The 22,225-nt window shown below is 43.1% G+C and overlaps 1 protein-coding gene across 3 annotated transcripts in view; it reads right to left on the minus strand.

The window, feature by feature from the left end:
• Positions 1-22,225, minus strand: part of GOLM2 (golgi membrane protein 2) — a 446,718-nt gene that overhangs the window by 271,368 nt on the left and 153,125 nt on the right. For all 3 annotated transcript variants that reach the window (XM_069222964.1, XM_069222962.1, XM_069222963.1), the window contains exons 4-5: positions 19,614-19,710; positions 9,212-9,353 (exon numbers count right to left, since the gene is read on the minus strand). In XM_069222964.1, coding sequence (XP_069079065.1) covers positions 9,212-9,353; positions 19,614-19,710 — 239 coding nt within the window. The remainder of the gene's footprint in view (positions 1-9,211; positions 9,354-19,613; positions 19,711-22,225) is intronic.

Here is a 22,225-nt window from a genome sequence, read left to right on the forward strand (position 1 = left end):
CATATGGTTTGAGCTCCCTCTAGGGTCACTATTGGTTATTGCTATTTGCATTGTTTTCTAACCTTTTCTATGCTAGTTTCTGATTACTAGTGTTTATATTTAGTGTATTAATTACCTCCTAAGGGTGGGTTACCTGTCTAGTATTTTGTGGTGATTTGGTCCAAAAATAAAGTACCTTCCTTTCTGTACAACTGAGTGTTTTCTTTCGTGTGTGTAAGTGCTTTGTGACTACAGTGGTATTGCATAAGCTTTACAAGTCTCCTAGGCTGCTCATCCACAGCTACCTCTAGAAGGCTTAGCTTCTAGACACTGCCTGCACTTCACTAAGAGGGGATACCTGGACCTGGTATAAGGTGTAAGTACCATAGTTACCCACCACACACTAGGCCAGCTTCCTACACCTCCACAGAAGGGTATGCGGCCAAAGGAACCACAGAAAGTGGTTGTTTGAAGTGCCCCCAGGGCCAGATGTAGCAATATTCCGAATTGCGACCCGCAAATTGCGAGTCAGAGCGACTTGCAATTTGCGAGTCGCAATTCGGAATGTTGGATGGTGTCCCTGACACCACCTGCAACTCGCAAGGGGGTCGCAAAGGCCCACCTCATAAATATTCATGAGGTGGGTCGCAATTTGCAACCCCCTTGCGAGTGGTGGCATTCACAGGGATGGTGGTCTGCTGCTGACAGCAGACCACCGTGTCTGTGACTGCTTTTTAATAAAGCAGTTTTTTTTTGTTTGTAATGCAGCCCGTTTTCCTTAAAGGAAAACGAGATGCATTACAAAAACGAAAAATGAAACTGAAAAAATGTTTGCAGTGCCATTCACAACAGGGAAGGGGTCCCATGGGGACCCCTTCCTTTTTGCGAATGGGTTAGCACCAATTTGAAATGGGTGCTAACTGTGATTGGTTTGCGACCGCGTTCGCGGACACAAAGCAATCCTGCATTGTACTGCGACTCGCAATTAGGAAGGGGAGACCCCTTCCTGATAGCGACTCGCAAACCCGTTTTGTGATTCGGTAACCAGGTTACTGAATCGCAAAACGGGTTTTCTGCATTGCAAAGTGCAGTTTGCACGTTGCAAACAGCAAAATTTGCTGTTTGCGACGTGCAAACTGCTTCCTACATCTGGCCCTCAAGTGCCTTTGCCGCCTCAGTGTCTTTTCATTTTCTCTAATATCTGATCTACCCGAGCCCCAAAAAAATGTTCTCCGTCAAATGGGAGAGCCAACAAGTTCTGTTGAACCTCTAGCTTAAAGCCTGATATGTGCAGCCAAGTCTAGTGTCTGAAGGATGATTGAGTTCATGTCCCGAGCAGCCGTGCTGGTGGGCATCAAGGGCACATCTTATGGCAGTGCATGAAATAAATTTTCGCTCAGATTCTAACTTATGCCACTGCTTACAGTGTTTTCCAGGAAGGCACTGGAAGAGTTCCTCCATTTTTTCCATGTGGCTCTGTCATACCTACTTGAGAGAGCTACAGAACTGGCAAACTGCCAGTGGTTAGCTGATTGCGCCTATACCCTCCTCCCCGTTGCGTCTAGCCCCTGGCTCTCTTTGTCAGGTATAGTGGGGTGGGAGAGGGCTTCTGTAGTTGTTTGAGAGCTTTTCTTTTTTCTAGCTGTATGGACAACAAGATAGTCTGGTGGAAGCTGCCCTCGAATATAAGGGGGTCAGAAGGGGAAGATTTATATTTTTTGTCTATGCAGGGAGTTATCACATGGGAATGGACAGGGTCTTGGAAGATATCCCCCAGTGTGTTTCATCATACCGTTTCATATAGAAAGGTATTTGTAGTGCATCGCGTGGAGAAGAGTGTTTCAAATAAAAAATCGTCCTTTATAGGGACAGAATGGAGAGGAACCTTATGAGGAGCTGCTGCTCTGGTGACTAACTCTTTGTAAGTGGAAGAATCATCTGGAGGGGATGGACGAGCTGGGTACAGATCAGGGTTGGTGTCTGCTGGGACCTCAGAATTGTAAGTGTCCCTGGGGTCGAGCTTTGGTGATAGGGGGTTGGTTCTCCACCCTCTAACTCCTCATGGAATGGGAATGGTGACCCCTGTGGCGTGTATGAAAGATGATCTCAAGGTGAGGAGTATGGGGAAGGTGGTTTCTGCACGGGTAGGGCTGGTGATGGAGGTGCAGGTAATGGGCTGGTGGCCTTGCCTTTCTTCCTTGCTTTAGGAACTGGGGCTTCATCGATTGCTTCCGGGAAGGAAAGCTGTGTTTTTGGTAAAAGTGTTGCAGCTTTAGAAGGATGAATAATGATTTTCCCATCTGAGGATGAAACTGCCAAATGTCTTTGGCGAGCACAGATTTCTTCTTGGAGCTGTTGGAGGAGTAACTCGACCATTTCAGCACCAACTGAGGTGGCAGCTGTCTTTTGGTTTGGGTGCTGCAGTTTGCTTGAAGTCAATCTGGTCACAGTCCGCACTGAGCCGACTGCCTTGGTAACGTTTTTCAGCACCAAGCCAGGGATAGGCACTATATCTGAAGTTGATGCTTAGTGCCTACCATAGCTCGAAGGCAGTGGTGGCCACTGGAATGTTTCTGATGTTCTTGGATCTTTGCGCGGCCTTTCGAGGAGGGCAGCTTGGTGTGGGGGCTGTATCGAGGAGGGGAGTTTGTGTACTCAGAACCTTTTGTGCAGCTGGTAAGTCCTCGATTTCCAGGTCAGAGCTGTCGCTATCCTCTGGAGAGAACACTTCATCAGCAGCAGATGCCTCGGTATGGTGTTCTGGACGCTCTTCCACATCGAAAAGGTCGATTGGTTCTTTGCTGCTCCTCCGTGACATCTGTATACATCATGCCCGACAGTCACTGAGGGTCTTTTTAGATTTGAAAAGAGGCAGCAGATGTTGCACTCAGGTTTGTTGTGTTCGGGAGAGAGACAAAGATTACAGACTAAATGAAGGTCTGGCTGTGAATATTTGAATGGCATCGGGGATAAAATCTAAAGGGCATTCATTCCCTCACTCTCATAACAATTCATGGAATAATTCAAAGGCCAGAGAAACAAAGGCCCCAAAGGGTGATGCCAACGTGGGGCGAGACCGATCCACGATCAGCCGGGGAAGATGCATCCTTCAACCCAATACGAATAGAAGAATGTGATACGCATTTCAAACAACAATACAGACGGTCAGAAACACTGAGGGAAACCAAAAGAGTTCAGACAACGGTCTTGATCCGGAGCATAGAAGCACACTTTCAAACCAGACAGAGGAAAAAAAAAAATTAACAATGGAGTAGATGCCCACGCGCATTTCCAGAAAGAGCAGGAGTCACACAACCTCATGACTTGATAAACTTCTTAGGAGAGCTTTCCCCAACCCACCCAATATATGAGAAACAGGGCTGGCATAGGTTGGCATACTGGATTTCACTTGTTTGTAGTTTATTTTTAATGTCACTATAGACCTTTCTGGCCATGTGGACTTTGGGGATGAGATCCAGGTACAAGCATAGCTTTGTGCACTGGTAGTGTGCATTGTGTGGTATCACATTTTGAGCCTGATAGTTTAGTAGCCGCACAATAACAGATCTAGGAGGTGTGTCTGTCACAGGCTTCTGCCCTATGGATCTGTGTGCCCGATCTACAGAAAAAGCAGATGAACATTGATTAGCACAAAACAGTTCTAATGTCATTTTTCAACATATTTTACAGTTTTTCCCCTGGCTCTTGAGGCAGAGAGACCCTCATTGTGTATATTATCCCTATGAGATCATACTATTTTGTTCAGCTGTTTAATTCCACCATCAGTGTCACTTTCAACATCAAATATTCTTTTGTCAGCTTCATTCAGTCTCTGACCACGCGCGTCAACTGTATGTTTCATGGAGTCCAGCTTTGTAGTCAAATTGTCAATTTTTATATTAATGCCTTTTATACTGCCGCCCAGCCCCAAAATAATTACTTTAATGGCTGCATCATTAGGTGTCCAGACTCATCAGGATAATCAGTGGCGCCTCCCACTACCCAGCGCATTCGTTTTCTACTACACACTACAGGAGTCAAAGGTCAGTTTGTCAACATTGCCCACTGTATATCAAAGCATGACAGCGTAATGAGCAGGCACAATGTGAGATTTGGTTGGTATGCTCCAAGGAGTCACATTGTACCAGCACACAAACCAGACCGACATACAGCAATGTTTTTGTAACTAAGCCAATGGCACGAGCATCAGTCGGTTGTAGCAGCACCCCAATCCAGTGTTTTAAATATGCATCTTTGTCACGCCTGTAGTACTGGAATTGGAAATAATTTATTCCGGGAAACCATAAATTGGGGATCAAGGTGTGGCAGAGAAAAGGGGGTAGAGACATGAGGGGCACAGCATGAAAAGCAGAGTCTGTTAGTCAACTTATACATTTATTGTAAAATAAATCTGCTGCAAATAAATTGGCAACAAGTCCATATGTGACAGTTGGTCTGTTCTAGCTTACTCAATGGGCCACAAAGAGGCTGCATTTTACAATATCTTACAGGGCCAAGACACCTGCTGCAGAGATCTTTGTGAGCCTATCAATTCTGAGGGGATTGTAATAGCAGTAAGATAACTCTAGTTTTAATGCAGTTCTGGGAAAATTCTGTGTTTTGACCAGCAACAACTTTGACGAAAAGAAGCAAAAGTATTAATGTATCTGCTGCAAAGCACATTCTGTAACATGTAAATCACAGATTTGTATTTTATGTAGATAGGTAACGGAGCTACTGCTTTTCACACTGGTATCCTTTTGTTACTTCCAGTTCATAACTTGCAATATTTCTAACATAGAACCATCATCTATTTACCAGCATCAAGAAGCTCCATGCAAATGTTAATTCATGGGTTTAGATCATTTTTATGTCCTTTCCTTAATCTCTTGTTATTCTACAATTGCAAAGAAGGGCTCCTTTGGGAAGTAATAAAGTCTTGCTTATACAAACACTGCATTTAATTTTAGATCCTGTATTTGTTTTTCTTAAAACTATTGACTGTTAACATATAATGTCGACAAGTATTAATATGTGATTTCCACCCCTTGTAGTCCTTATTGCCTTTTGTAACATTTCCTGTAGATTGATTTACACTCTTGTGTGATTTATTGTGTATGTCTGTGTTACGTAAAGCACTCTGACACCCTACACTGGAATGAGCAGTGCTGTAAAAGTATTAAATAAATAAAGTATGTAAGTGCTATTTAAATCATTATTTGTGTAGTAACCCATACACAAAGATAAAGCTTGCATTCTTACAATGCATGCACATCTTTTACAAAAGAAGTTGAACAAAGTCAAAAACCTGCTCCCAGACATAGGGGGTGATTCTGACCACGGCGGTCGCCGCCCGCCACGCGGTTCCCGCCGAAAGACCGCTCTGCGGTCAAAAGACCGCGGCGGTCATTCTGGCTTTCCCACTGGGCTGGCGGGAGACCGCCGAAAGTCCGCCCGCCAGCCCAGCGGGAAACACCCTTCCCACGAGGACGCCGGCTCAGAATTGAGCCGGCGGTGTGGGAAGGTGCGACGGGTGCAGTTGCACCCGTCGCGAATTTCAGTGTCTGCTAGGCAGACACTGAAATTCTTTTTGGGGCCCTCTTACGGGGGCCCCTGCAGTGCCCATGCCATTGGCATGGGCACTGCAGGGGCCCCCAGGGGCCCCGCGGCACCCCCTACCGCCATCCTGTTCCCGGCGGGAGAACCGCCAGGAACTGGATGGCGGTAGGGGGTGTCAGAATCCCCATGGCGGCGGAGCGCGCTCCGCCGCCATGGAGGATTCTCAAGGGCAGCGGAAAGTCGGCGGGACACCGCCGACTTTCCGTTTCTGGCCAGAATGCCCAGCGGTGCACCGCCAGCCTGTTGGCGGTGCTACCGCCGACCTCCGCCATGGCGGTAATTACCGCCAGGGTCAGAATGACCCCCATAGTTTCTCTAAGGTACTTTTCTGGTTATCAGCTATCTTTGTTTCCTTCCATTGCATTGGTGTCTATGTGATAGATATCTGATAGCACCCAGCCAGGTGATATTAGAACAAAAGAAGGGCTGCTGGCCCTTTAAATCAGGCCTTTTTTGGGCCCAGCTGGATGTTAAAATAAGAAATCCCCCCCTTAGTGCCTGCAGGTTGCTCCTCCAAACTAAATGCAGACAACATGCAGGCACATCCGAATTATGTCCTGATGTCAGAAAATGACACCAAGGCAAATTCAACATGTTTCCCTGGGTTTGCCAGGTCCCAGATTTGGCTCAAAAATAGCTGCTGGAACTGGGATCCAGTGGGATACTCCTACTTCCCAGCTCTGCTTGCCTGTTTTCCTCAAACTAAAGTCACATAAGCTGAATTGGTATCAGTGATGTACAGTCACAGTGAGGAATCATATAACCGTCCCACACTGTCAGTTCTAGCAGCAACTCTGATTGGGTGCCACAGCTATGCTCTTAGTGCATTTCACAACTGACTCCGTATGATCTGTCGTCGGAGACATCGGGTAGAAGAAGATGGGAAGGCACAGCCACATAGCACCATGATTATATCGCTGGCACATTCGGACCAGGCCTCAGGCTCACCAGTCCACCATATCGCAGCTAAGCCTCCGAGACTTTGCTGTGGAGTCAAACCACCCCAACTACGCACCACCTGACAAAATCAGCAATCTATCACTATCCACTCATCATCCAGCATATCCCATTTCATAAACCCCAGACCAGCATACTGTAGGGCATCAGTGTAAATTAAAAATTTACACAAAACCTTCAAGGTATTATAATTCACACACCTACTACGTACACAATGTTTTCACCTCACTTTGCATACCTCATTAAATGTAATTTGCGACTTTATCATGCACATGCTCTTAGAAATAATCTCAATTGAGATGTCGTAAGTGTTGTTATGAAAGCTATGATTTGACATTGTATAAGTGAGGTTATATGTATGGGTTTAACCAGCGCATTGAGAAGGTGCGAGTTATAGTTAATGTAGTATGGCGAGTCAGGTAAGAACATAGTGTATGGAGGTACACGACTTATAGAAGGTGGTGTGTAAAGTTAAAATGTAACTTGTAAGTAACACTGTATATGTAGGTATGCAAATTATAGTAGCTTGAAGGTGGTGTATACATTCTAAATTTAAATTAGAACTATAAATTGAGAATTTCTAATGTTTGTGTAGCTTATGTATCCTTTTATAGAAAGAATAAATAATGTTTTCCTAACTGTAAAACTTAGCCCTAATCTTCCTTTTTTCATGGAATACAAAAACAAAGAATGTTGATGTTTAAGAAAACGTGCATATTTTTTTCTCGTTTAGATTGCTGCAGCAACGTTGTAGCTAACAATTAAAAGATTAGTGCTAGCTGTTTCAGACTGTTTGTAAATGTAAGCCTGTTGTGTTGTTAACAAATCTATAGCTTCAAACTTAAGTTTTGTATCTAACTGTACAGCGTATGTCATGCTCTGGAAAACAATTTTATTGACATTACTGATGCAAAGAAAAAAAGCTAATTAAAAAGGAAAAGAAACAACAGCAATGCTGTCCACATCATGGCTCTTCTTCCTTTTATTTTCAAACACATTGCACAATAGACCTGCTGCTGTATAACATGGCTTAAAACATTTAATCTTCTTTTACAATGTACTCAAAGAGTTCCTGGAGGGCATTAAGAACATGTATCCTCCTCCTCTGAGGATTTTTCCTTTATGGGAGTTAAATATTGTCTTATCCTGCCTTATGGGTCCTCTCTCCGAACCCAAGGTCTTGCTTCAACACCTGTCCTTGAAGGTTTCCTTCTTGTTACTATAACCAATGTACGTAAAGTTAGTGAGATACATGCCCTATATTCCCACAAACCTTACACGGTATTTCATAATAACAGGGAAGTGATGAGGACCCATCCTAAATTCCTCTCTAAAGTGGTCTCAGATTTTTATGTTAATCAGACTGTCTCCTCATCTACATTTTTTTCAAATTCCCTCTTGGCATGCAGAAAGATCTCTTCACACTCTTGATTGGAGGATGTTGAAGGTTTATCTGCATAAGACAAAATCTTTGAGGAAATCAAAGCAACTTTTGTGTCCTCTATGAACAAGATTTGCCACTTCGAAACAATCCTTGACTAGATGGATTGTCTCTTATATAATCCTAGGCTACCAGGAAGCCAACAAAACCTTACCTGAGAAACCTAAAGCCCATTTCACCAGAGGTAAAGCAGAAACTGCTGCATTAGTTTCTAAAATTTACAAAGCTGCTATGTGGAGATCAGTTCACACCTTTACTAGACACTAGCATCTTGATTCGGATATGAAGGCAGGTGCCCAAGTTAGGTAAAGCTTCTCCAACAAATCCATTTGCTTAGTTATACTACTCCTTTTTATCTCTTCCCTTGCAGTTTTCTTTGAGGATGAGCTAACTCATCTATTCAGCGCTTCTGATTATCAAAGTAGATCCTTGTAATCCTAGTTCTCTCTCAGGTGAATCACCATTAAAATCATAAGCAGCCCTTTCCCCCTCCCAAAAAGGAAGATATAAAATACGAATAACTCTAGACTTCCAATTTCTATGTAAAAAGAACTGGGATGGGACACTGGAGGTTAGGGTGCCCTTAAAGGTGCAGTGTTATATTCTTGTTGTTTCAGTGCTGCAGCCTACACATTTACATTACTGTATCTTTCACTATCATTTACTTTAAAATAGGTAAAAGAAGTTTAAGGATGTTTTTAAAAGGTCTCTTTTAATTAGCCTTAGTGACTTTTTACAGGCGTATGTCTTTTTTATTCCATAATTGAAAGTAAATTAATGTGATGGACAATATAGTCTGTTTCAAGGCAGCAAACTTTACATTTTGAGCCATATGAACCTCCTGGCCTTTCCAAAGTTAGGCGAAGATACTGTAAAAAAAAAAAAAAAAAAAAAAAGAAATGTGACTTTGAAAGAACTGCTCCAGGGTCCTCGCATGTGGGTGGGATTATTCAGTGCCTATAATCATCAGTGGAGCCCCCCAGAGAAAAACAATATTTAAGAAATGTAATTACACGTTACATAGCAAAAATAAAAAGATTGAAGTCAAGAACACCATGAAGTGAACTGAGGGAAAGAACTACAAAGCAAGAAAAGAAATACAAAGAATACAGGAAGCAGTACAGGAAATATTCACGTGAAGCAAAACGTTTTATCAAAGCAGTATGTAATGTTGATACAACACTAGGTGTTTACTGACTGGCATCAAAGACTTACCTTTCATATTTTGCATGTGAACTTTAGAAGTATCTTCAACCATAATATTGAGATTCTCTATTGCATCCTTGTTGGATTTGTTCTTAGAGATCTCTTCCAAATCCAAACCATTTTCTTTGCTGGAGTCGAGTTGTCCAACAGGCTGAGAATCAAATGCACATTATACTTGAAACCAAATACATCCACCTCAATGACAAGCAGCTAATAACATTCAAGATCAATATTACAGGGACATAAGGCACGTAACTGTTATGGGAAGAAGGAGACAGAGAATATGCCAGGAAAATAACACAGATTATTTGCTGAAAATGTGGTGGAAAAATGTATAAACTAGGGAATATGAGGCAGGTAACTTAACATTAGAATGTGCCTCACAAGAGTATCACTTACTTTCCAACTCCCTCTTGACATATTTAGGATTATTTTATAACCATCATTTTCAGTTCAACACAGTTGGAAAGAAGGTTAGAAAATGCTGTACTAATCCACTACTTAAATTTATAAAAAAAGAAAAACACAAATACAAACGCTACTAGGCAACATACCATCCTCATTATTGGTGTATCCCTACTCAGTGTTCCAGTCCAGGACTAACTTTAACCACAACTAAGTGGCATTAGATCCACTACCTCAGACATGGCCTTTCCTAAAGCGACCCTGTGTTACCAATTCTTGATTTGGAGTAAAAACAAGTCAAAAGATCTCTGCCAGTTGCTCGCTATTAATTTGAGCGCTGTTTCTTGTAACCAGATTCCAGACACACTGCAGAGTCAAATAGTGCATATACTGAAAGAAACCCATTCCATGACAAAAAGTAGATTCATTCACATTGCATTACACAATGCCTTTCCCATACACCCCTCTATGCACTCACAATGAATCTGCACCATTAAATAATTTCTGTAATCTTAAATCCTCCAATGGCCAGTTTTGGGAAATAAATAATTGCACTTCGCATATCTCTACCCCACTAAACTGGGACAGAACTGTCTTTGGAAAATAATCTACGAACACCAAGTTTTCAAAAAAAGACAAATGTTCAACTGGATTGCACTGTCACTGGGGTCTTTCGTACAATATAACTTACCTGAAAATATGCTAAAACTATTCTATTTGAGAAATGGAAAAATATGTTACGTAGCGTACACTGATGTAAGAAATGATGTAGATAGATAGCTTTATTCGGCAAATTAATACCATCAAAGCACATAAATACACAATATACGTCATGCTAAAACATAATACTAAAATGAGTTTTAAAAAAAGAGCAGCTTCAATAAAACAGGACATCAACACAGCATAGCCCTCGTTTTAAAATACATAAATAGTCGAATACATAACAATGTGAAAAAGTGGATGCAGACCACAACACATTAGTCTCTACACCAAAAATTGACAGTCAGCTGTTACTTGCTATCTCATGGAAAAATGATGTTAAGTTGAATGATATGCTCCTGACTTTAATAATTTTTGTCTCATTGGCCAAATAGCCTTCATGAAATTCGCCAATGGACATGCCACTTTACCATGGGCACTCGACTTCAAAATCCTAAAGGCAACTGACCCACACACAAGGCCCATGGATCTACAAAGCAGAATAAGCCAGCGTGCTCTTTGCTTACGATATGCAGAGCAACAAAATAAAACATGGGCTAAATGCTCGGTAACTCCACATCCCATTGGACATAAGTCACTATCGTCACCAAGATTTGTCCATTTGCTAGTAAATAAGCAAAGTGGTAATGTCCTTAACCTAAACCTGATGAAAAATGCTCGTGCAAAAGGGGAAACAATCAAATCCATGAAATTATCAAATTCATAACAACATTTTAGGGATAAAAAGGTGTTAATAAGACTTGTCGAAGGAACCTCTGCTAATTCATCCAATTGGACTCTCAGCCAGTATGCATCTTTCACAAGTTGAGCATCATTTTTTTGAATATGGGCAGGGTCCAGCCAAAGGCTATCCAGGCCAAGGTCAAATAAGAATTCCTTCACATATTTACACCACCTGACCTTTTTTTGGACTTGCGCACTCATTAGGACACTAAGCCCAGCTCTATATGGACCAAAGATGTCCGAGGACCATAGCCTGATCCAGTACATCAGAGGCCGTAGGGCAGCGATATGTGAAATAGAGTAAAGGTTTAGATCCAACCGAACAGGCAAGGTTGGAGAACTTGCCAGGATTTTTAATAACCTTTTCAGAAAGGATTTTTCAGTTTTCTCCAAATCCTTTAAGTTACAGTGGCCCCATAGCTCTGCACCATATAATACTCCGCCCCTAGCTTTAGCTTTATATATTTCAATTGGCGGGGTAATTGCATAAGAAATAAGGGGTAAGAAATGATGTACTTTTCAATTTGATTTTCAACAATTTGATAAATCTTGGAATTCCTAGCTTATATTGTTGTAAGGCAAAATAACACATAGCAAAGCGCAAAAAACAGTTTCAATACTCTATACTACTGAATAGTCATGAACTTGTTTCCCCAGTTCCACCTATATTTTAGGCAATTCTCTCATTTATTTTAATAAATTGTGTTTCCCCTGCTCTTGTATTGTCTTTGTAGTGTTCCTAGTGACTTTTTGGGTTTCAAATTACCCAAACTTAAGTGTTTTTCGATGTTAAGTTATTTTATAATAATTGTAAGGTCTATTTATTAGGTGTATTTGGCCACATATTTGTTCACACTTGGAATGGTGCTTAAACATTGACATTAAAGAGCAAGTTACTTAACTTCGGTTACAATTTTTCTGGTGGATACAGTATCTACCTGTTGAATCTTCACTTTTTGAATATCCCCAATGCGCCAGCCTTCGATGGAATATTTTTCCCTCTAGCTCTCCACGTCAACAAGTACATCACAGTAGCACGGCTCCGCGCACGACTCCGTCTGATGCCATCAGAGCCATAAGAAGTCCTTGCTGACGTGCTGATGTCAGTTCCATTCACTTTTTTCATGTGCCTCTGAGGCGAACGGGTGAAACCAACATCAAAATACATCAACATGTGCATTTTCAAATCAAAGATTTATATATGTGACATATCAAATACAAATATTACCTACAAACAGATGTCTTCTTTTTGGTATATTCAGACCTGCACAGGGAGGCGGGTGGGTCAGGGAGGAATACACAGTAGATACTGTATCCACTAGAGAAAGCATTACCAAAGGTAAGTAACTTGTTCTTCTGATGGATACATCTACCTGTGGATTCCTCAGCTTTTGAACAGACTTCCCAAGCAGTTCCACACTCTGAGGTGAGTGCCTATCTGCAAGAAATCCTGCAAAACAGAAGAGGCAAAAAGAACGCCCCTCCTCACCTCAGAATCCAAGCAATAGAGCTTTGCGAAAGTGTGGAGGGAAGCCCAAGTTGCTGCTTTATATATGTCAACAACAAGAACATCTCTTGCCAAGGCAGAAATAGAAGACGTAGCTCTGGTGGAATGAGCTCCAATGAATTCAAGTAGCTCTTTCTTCGTCATGTCACAGCAGATCTTTATGCAGAGGATGATCCATTTGGATAACTTTCTCTTGAGGACAGCCTTGTTCTTCATTCTGCCCACAACATCCACTGAACAGCTGATCGCTGATCCTCAAATCAGTGTAGAAGCTCAAAGCTCTTTTTGGGTCCAAACGATGCAGCCTTTTTTCCTCCTTAGAAGGGTTGGGAGGAGGATAAAACGTCGGAAGGGTAACAGATTGGCCTAGGTGGAAAGGAGTCACCTCCTTCGTCAGGAAAGCAGTTCTGGTCCGCAGACCCCCCTTATCCGCATAAAAAGTAGTAAATGCGGCTTTAACACCTAAAGCCTGTAACTCACTAACATGTCTAGCTGACGTGATGGCTATAAGAAAGACAGTTTTAAAAGTAAGACGTCGTAACGGAGAGCTACCCAATGGCTCAAACAGAGCCCCCAAAAGAAACGTTATAACTAAATTAAGGTCCCACTTAGGCACAACAGAGTAGGGGGATACATATTAGTGAGCCCCTTTATAAACCTCAAAACTATAGGAGCCTTAAACAGGGATGGCTGATCAGGTAAGAAAATAAAAGTCGACAGTGCAGGCAAATAACCCTTCACTGTCGCAACTGCACAACCCCGATGTGTCAGTGGTCAACATCCTCTACAGAGCACCATTTTACAAATTTAGCCCATCTACCAGCATATACTGTCTTGGTGGAGTGTCGCATGGCCGATAAAATAACATGCCCCACTTCAGGGGGAAGAGAAAATGAACTCAATCTCCAGGCTTGTAGGTGCAAGCTCTGGAGGTGGGGATGTAGAACCTGCCTCTGTGACTGCAAGAGGTCTTCCCTGTGAGGGAGGCGGAGCGGAGGGCACAGTGATAGTTGAAGAACGTCTGTGTACCACACCCTTTGCGGCCAGTTCGGGGCTATTAATATGACTTGGGCCCTGAACTTGTTGAATCTTACTCAGAACTCGAGGAATCAAGGGCATGGGGGGAAACATGTAAAGCAGATGGGTGCTCCAGCTCAATTGAAATATGTCCCCAAATGCTCCCCGCATTCAATACTGGAGGCTGCAGAACAACTGGCAGTGTGCGTTGTGAGTGGCAAACATGTATCCGAGGAGTCTCCCATAACCTGAAGATGTGAAATATCACATCTGAATGGAGAAGTCACTCGTAGTCATCTTAGAAGTGCCAGCTGAGAGTGTCTGCACATATGTTCAGAACTCCAGCCAATCGATTTGCCACAACGCAAATCCGATGGTCCTAAACCCAGAACCAGAGTCGTAGAGCTTCTTTGCAAAGAAGATATGACCCTACTCCTCCGTTTATGTTGACGTAGTGTTGTCTGTCAAGACTTGAACCAACTGACCACGACTGGAAGGGAGGAAGGTCTTGAGAGTCAGACATATCGCCCGCAACGCCAAAAGATTGATGTGAAACCAAAGTTCATCTGGAGACCAAAATCCTCTGATCTTTAGATCCCCTAGGAGTGTTCCCCATCCTAGAGTGGAGGCATCCATTTTCACTGTGGCCACCGGAGGTGGAGGACAAAACAGCTTTCCTTGTGATAGATTGCTGTCTACATCCCACCATTGGAGATCCGCTGCAGTTTCTCCTGAGATCTTAACTGACTCTCTGAGATCCCCATTGTGTTGAAACCACTGCCTGCGGAGGAACCACTGGAGGGCCCTCATGTGCCAGCATGCATGAGTGACCAACAGAATGCAGGAAGCGAACAAATCGAGCAGACGTACGACCTTTAGGACTGGAACAAGCGCTCCATTTTGAAATATCGGAATTATAGCCTCAATGTCTTGAATCCTCTGAGGAGGTTAGGCATGATTTACTGTGGTGTCCAGTATTGCCCAATGAGAGGGCTCCAGGTGAGATTTGGGTACTTTGAAAGAAAAAACCCAGATTGAAAAACAGTTCAGATGTCAAATGCAAGTGAAGCAGCACCAACCCCAGAGGCTTGCCTTTGAGTAACCAATTGTCCAGGTAAGGGAATACTGGTATTCCCCACTATCTGAGATGTGCCGCAACCACTGCCATCACCTTCGTGAAGACCCGAGGTGAAGAAGTAAGACCAAATGGAAGGACAGCAAACTGGTAGTAAACATCGAAGAATGAAGGACTTCCATTAACTAATTCGGCAAGTCCAACATTTCAGATGCCTTTCTTATGGCCCCCATGGCATGATATCACCTCAGGTGGAGGTAAACCTCTTGGAGATAACAACTCCCACTCTGGGGAAGTATCCAAACGACTTGCCACTTCTATAGTTTCAAATTCCTGGGTTGGTACAGGAATTGCACCCTCTTCCAGTTCAGGATCCTGATGGGAGTCTAAATATTGATGCTCTTCTAGAAGCCTCAAAGTCTCCCTATGAGACATCAACCTCGACTGCAGTAACGGCGCTGGAAGAGAATATACTGGCGTCAGTGATGTCGGTTGCAGTGCTGGCAAAGTTGGTTTGCGCGCAGGCAACTTAGATGATGGAATTGTAGAATCCATTCGAGCTGGAGTCGAGTGACGTGACTTCGGTTGTGACCTCTCCGATGTCGGTACTGGTGCCACAGATGCGATAATTCCTGCTGAGTATCGGTCAGTGAAGGAGTCCAATCCTCAGCACCATCGAAGCCCAGGGGTACTGTGCTGTCAGCATAAAAGCAGGAATGGAGACTGCCTATACAGAGCTGAGAAACTTCCAAAGGAGAAGAACAACGGACCCGTGGGGTCAGCCGGCGCACCAGAGGGAGTCATTGCCCTGTTAAAAATGCTATACATAGCATTCAAGTAGTTCATCGGATCTGTCACCGGGGGCTGGGAAAGTAGGATAATCCCACTCCTGTTGAAGAGGGCCAAAGGATCCAGATGTCGGCGTGACTACTTCAGTCTCCTGATTCAGAGAACTGTGCCACCAGAGTCGTAGGTGGCGGCGGGATCTCCACTTAAGATGGCACCAGGCAATCTTCAGGTGAATTCAGAGGAAGAGATAGAGGCTGTGGACTCACTTCCCAAGAAGGCTGAAGCTGGGACTTTGGAGAAGGATATAGAGGTCTATAGAGGCCGTGGACTCATTTCTCGAGAAGACAGACGCCGGGAACCATGACGTCATCTCTTCTTATATGACCTCAAAGTCTGATGAGATGGCGACTCCTCTTGAGGTTGGGACCTGCGAGCACCTCGCTTGTCCTTCTTCACCTAGGTCAAGAATAATTTTGCTTCTCTCTCCTTCAGAGTCATAAGATTCATACTCTGACATGAAGCACAGCCCGACGTCATGATCAGACCACCAGAGACAATCTTCATGCAGCTCCGTAACCGACATCTAGGCTCCACATTCCCGACAAGGTTTGAAGCCCGACTTTTTAGGTGGAGACACTGTCACCTAATGAGACAACAAAACCTTAATTCCCTCGAAACACTGTAACCAACAAGAAGAGGTAGGAAAAAACGTAACTTGTCGAAGGCATGGGAAAGAAATGGAACTTATGGCTGCGATACATCAGACAGAGTCGCGTGCGGAGCCTTCTTGCTGTGATGTCCTCGATGTGGCGAGCTACAGAGAAAAAATTCAGTCGAATGCTGGTGCACTGGGGGTATTCAAAAGGTGAGGTAAGGTAGATATTTCCATCAGAAATTATTATTTACTTCAATGGATTTTATTTGCATGTGATCTGTTCTTTCAATCATGAATAATACAATAATAAACTTTGCTGACACTACATGCAGTAGGTGTCAATATGTAATCAAGGGATTATTTATTAAAATAGCATGCAATGTTTTGTTTCAACAAAATGACTGCTAAGCGATCAATGTGATTGTGAGGACTATCATTAGGTCTGGCTTGACAGCACATCTAAACTACAGGATTTATTCTGAAAGATTTTTAATTACTGGCTATTTGGTACATTATTCCATTTCCTATGTAATGCTTCCATTGCAAAACGAGGGACTGTTTTACATCTCTAAAGTACACTGAATTATCATACATTAAACTTTTTATTTCATAGATGCACCACATACATACACCAAACCTTTGTTTGCTCAGTGCAACATTTTGTAATGGTGGTCATCAAAACTCAATTTGCAAGCAGATCTTTTTCCAATGTTCATCTCTTTATACTTTTCTTCCAAACAACAATCTAAAAAATAACAAGCTAGACAGAACATCATGTATCCTATGCTATACATATATACCAAAACAAATACAATGACTGCAGTCCACCTTAACTCAAGTCACTGAGAACCCCAAAGAACTATATGGGGGCAGCTGGTAAGCAGTGGCTCGACCTAGGTGATAGAATTAGAACTGCCCAAACTCCAATATAACACACTAAATAGATGGTCTGAACTACATTTGCACAACACCCCCCCAAAGCTGTTTTAGCTGACAAATTATCACCAACTCAACAACGTTTTTCCTGCACTACACCAGCATATGACTTGGAACCATTTATAAAGGGTGAGCTTAAACATACCACATCCCAGATAACAAATGATGCCTGCCTGAAAAACGTCCATCCAGTGGAATGAAAAAACAGCAAAATCTTTCAACAATGTCATTCATACACAAACACAATACAAAGATCTCTATCGGGGTCAAGTTCATTAACCAATTCAAACTATTAATAAACTATTTATTTAACAAGCAGCTCTACTAACCAAACACTGCCACATACAATCATAACCAGTAATAAACAATTAATTGATCGAATCACAGAACCCTGTGGATGCATAGAGGAATATATCCTTTTGGATCTGTGATAAACATAGGTCTACCACAGCCCGTTTACTGTGAACATAGCTACCTTTCAAGTTGTAGAAACTACCCATACATTCCTAACTACTTGCAGAAAGGCTTCTAGGGCTAGAATAAAATGCCTTTTGGTCCAATAAAGTTTACATAATGAGTTACAATCACAAAAAAGCACAACCATTTGCAATGCAATGGGTCTCCCATTTGCTCGAGTTAGAGCTATTAGTGTTGTAAATTCCTAACAGGACTTTTCTTGCCCCATAAATTGAAATGAAAAGTAAAACAGTTGACATAAGCGAGCTGATTCAAAACGCCATGAGCATGATCGCGAAGGAGAGACACAAAAGGAAATAGAAGTTCGCTTACAGTCAAACTTATCGGCAGTTGTGGAATCATCCAAGTAACAGGGCCAGTCTCTATTTACCAATGCTAAAGTATTTTTGAAAGGCAAGCCCATGAACGAGTGAAAGTGATGGGCGTGTGGTGGGTGTTGTTAAAAGCCCACAATACTTACAACAGGTCAAAGCACTTACGCGCTCTACCTAACAAGTTGTGAACCTCCAGCTCACTCAGGGTAGCACGCCTTCTGCTCTGTGAAGGTATGGATATTTTGGCCTTTAAAGCAGAAAAACACTCCTTGTAAGAAGTTGAAAAAACATCAAGTTAAGTCTGACCATGGGAATAACCAAGGCACAGGAGGCTATTAGAACCAAAATACTCTGAAACCACAGTCCATTTTTAAAAAGTGGGCATCACTCTGCTTAAGGTCAGCAACCTTCTCAAGATGATGGAAAATGTTACTAGTCTCAGTGCAGAGCAGCTCCTGAAAAGTGATTATGTGGCAGCTAAAAATGATTCACAGACAGTAAGAGACAAAGTTTCCAGGAACCTGTTGAGATGGTCTATGGATTTTTGGAAGCTTTAAAAAGCCAATTGTCAAGGCAGGGCACAGACTTTTGAAGCTGACCTGAGGCCAAAGATTAGCACTAGTAATGGGCTTTCCCCAAGCAGGAGTCCTAAAGTAGATTTTGCCACAGCATCAGAATTTTAAAATGTGCCAGCAGAAGGAACTCTCTGAGGTCAAACAGGTCCAAAATAATTCATTGCTTCCTCTACTCTGCTTCTTTTACACTACTAAAAATCTAGACTACAATCCTGGACCTTTCTCTTTAAAAGGAGCTTCAGTAGCTCACATTGAGTAAACTATAATCACTCTGGGAGGTCCAGGTGGGGAATGAGGGCGTGAACAGAAACCTTGCCTGGTCCCATAGAGGGAAGCTGGTTCAAAGAGGAGGAAATATTTACGGAAATCACAAACTGAAACATATGATTTGCATCACATAGCAGACAATGTATGTGACAGTCATGCATATTGTGCTATACATTCATGTCAGGCTCAGCATGTGCATGTCTACTGAAGTCCTCCTCAAAAAGAAGTTGCAAAACATGTACAAGGTCAGTTCATGGCAGTCAAAACAAACCAAAGTAGATTAAAAATTCAATACACAACCTCTCTCCTTCCTCCACATCAATGACTGAAACTGTAGTCCACAGCGAGGCAGATTACAGTTAAAATGGCATGAAACAACACTTTCAAGCAAATTATTAGAAAAACAGGGAGGTTGATTGCAAATGTGAGTGCAGTGGATGATAGGGAAACCTTAAAATGGTGTTCGAAAAAAAATGGTGAATCAATCGACTTCATCACAAACATGTTAGTTATTGACGCTGATGACGTGTACAGGCTATTTTTGCTAGATTATTCCATAGCTATCCACAAGTCTGCTGCATAATGCAGTCATTTGCATCTATACAAAACGAAAAACTAGCACTACAAGATCAGCTGCGCTGAGGCAGTGAGGAAGAGGGATCAAAAAAAACTTACAACTTAATTTCAAAAGAGAATGGGTGAAAATGTATGGCAAAGGAGACAAAACAAATTTAGGAACAACTGTATTTGGGAAAGCATCAATCAGAGGAACGACGATGCTCTGGCTTGCTGGTTAGCATGCAACCATTTAAGCAAATGCTTGGCACATGCAGACAGCCTAACCAGAGTCTAAACCATTTTAGGCAATCTCATTTAATGAAGTTCCCAGAGCTAGCCTTTTGCCTTGCAGAAGGTTCTGTATGCACCTGGTCAATAAGTTCAAAAGTATACCTTTTCAGGGAGACCTTGGTCAGCCTCTTCCAGTAATTTCCCAACACGCGCTTCATAATGGGCTTTGAGTTCTTTGATTTGCTCCCCACATTCCAGACTGAAATAAAGCACAATAAACAAACGCATATTTAATAACCCATCTTGTTCCCAATACTAATACACAAAATAGAAGAAAACATCTCTTTAGCAGAAGTCAGTATCTCACCTCTGCAAACCATTGCAACACAACTCAGATGGTACCAATGAACTCAGTCAATCAAAACAGCATGGTGCAGCACATAAAGCATGTCCCTCAGTGCTACAGCCCAAATGCCTACTGCTGCACTACAGCACAGCCAGCACCTAGTCACTTCCTCCACATTACATCAAAGCACAATTTGTACTCACGATCTGACCATCACTGCACAACACTACAGCAAGGATATCATGTCTTGGATTCCTCTCTATTGCACCCAAAAGGCCAGATGAACAAACATTAAGAATTGCAGTTTCCAAATACCTATTCGTAATGTATAAAACTTTTTTTTTTTTTTAATTAGCAATTCCTAGTGGGTCACAAATCGACCTACCTCATTTGGGACCCATTAGGAATGACAGCCATCACAGGGATTGTAGCCTGCTGAGGACAGAAAACCACCATATCTGTGACTGCTTTTAAATAATGCAATCTTTTCCTTTTTTCTTTAATGCAACTCGGTTCCATTTAAGGAAAACAAGGCACGTATAAAAAAAAAAAAAAAAATAACGACAATGAAAAAGTAACTTTCACTTTTTAGGAGTAGACCGTCATCCATGGGACCATTTATTTATACTTTAATATATTTCCTAACATGCTCTTTAGGAGGCTCCTTCCCACTTGCGAATGGCTGAAATTCAGGTGCAAAACATTATTACATACTATAAGAAATCACTGGCTGGAAGGGACACCCTGTACAGACCCCTTCCCAATAACGATTTCTTATGACTTCCTAAATCTATTTAGCTATCTAATAATGTTACTGAATCGTTAAATGGATTTAGGGCATCTGTACAAGCCATTTAGTAGTAATTTAGTGAATCTCGGGCTTTTCAACTGCTAAATAGCTTATTAAATCTGACCATTGGTATAATATCCAGTCCCTCTCGGTTCTTTCTTCTCTCGCTGCAGAAACAACAAACAGAACCCAACATCTGCCCAAACCACTGCCAGCACCCATTTTCATTCATTTATTTTTGGTTCTTTTCTTAGGCTACTCTGCTTCAATGGACATTAGAGCACTTTACAGATAACAACTTTACCAGAAATATCAGTGTATTAAAAAGATTAACCCCTTCCCCGCCACGGACGTAATGGTTACGTCCATGGGAGCGCCCGTGTGGCGCCATGGACGTAACCATTACGTCCTGAATGCTGCCCTCGGGAGAAGCGCTAGTGCTCCTCCCGAGGGCCGCCCCCCCACCCCCCTAGATCAGGGCTGACAGGGGAATCCCTTCCCCTTCAACCCCCGACCCCCCCCACCCCCCCTGTGACGTCAGCGCACGAGCGCGCGCTGACAATCACACAACCTCCCCCATCGCGCTGGAAGCAGAGCTTCCAGCGCGATCGAAAGAGAAATGCTCAGCATTTCTCTTTCGATCACGTGGGGGAGGCCCGGAGGGGCTTCAAAGGGAAGGAAATGTATTTCCTTCCCTTTGAAGTCTCTCCGAGGGTTTCAAAAGCCGGATTGCTTGCAATCCGGCTTTTGAAACCCCACTAGACACCAGGGATTTTTTTTTTCTATGAAATTGACAGAAGGGAGCGACCCCTTGGGAAAGGGACGCTCCCAGGGGGTCATTTTTTTTTAAGGCCTTTTCTGCCCCCCCTGGGGGCAGATCGGCCTATTATTAGGCCGATCTGCCCCCAGTGGGGGCAGAAACCTCTAGACACCAGGGATACTTTTTTTTGGTTTGTTTTTTTATTTGTTTTCTTTTGTTTTTTAGGTGTGGGATGCGACCCCTTAGGCAAGGGTCGCTCCCATAGGGGGAAATTATATTTATGCCATTTCTGCCCCCTTTGGGGGCAGATTGGCTTATTTTTATGAGGCCAATCTGCCCCCAAGGGGGGCAGAAACCACTAGACACCAGGGAGTTTTTTTTGTTTGTTTGTTTTTCACATAAGGGGAGCGACCCCTTAGGCAAGGGTCGTTCCCTTGGGGGGCAAATTTATTTTAGGCCATTTCTGCCCCCAATGGGGGCAGATCAGCCTATTTTTATTAGGCCGATCTGCCCCCACGGGGGGCAGAAACCACTAGGCACCAGGGATTTTTGTTGTTGTTGTGTTTTACAGATGGGGAGCGTCCCCTTAGGCAAGGGTCGCTCCCCTGGAGGGGCAAATTGTATTTAGGCCATTTCTGCCCGCTTTGGGGGCAGATCGGCCGATTGTAGGTCAATCTGCCCCCAAGGGGGGCAGAAACCACTAGGCACCAGGGATCTTTTTTTTGCGCCGTCACGCAAGGGGAGCGACCTTGTAGGCAAGGGTCGCTCCCCGGGGGGGGGGGGGGGGGGGTGAGGGGGGCAAATTTATTTTAGGCCATTTCTGCCCCCCCCTGGGGGCAGATCGGCCTATTGGTATTAGGCCGATCTGCCCACGGGGG

The sequence above is a fragment of the Pleurodeles waltl genome, chromosome 3_1, assembly GCF_031143425.1.
Source record: "Pleurodeles waltl isolate 20211129_DDA chromosome 3_1, aPleWal1.hap1.20221129, whole genome shotgun sequence".
In the NCBI taxonomy this organism is placed as follows: Eukaryota; Metazoa; Chordata; class Amphibia; order Caudata; family Salamandridae; genus Pleurodeles; species Pleurodeles waltl.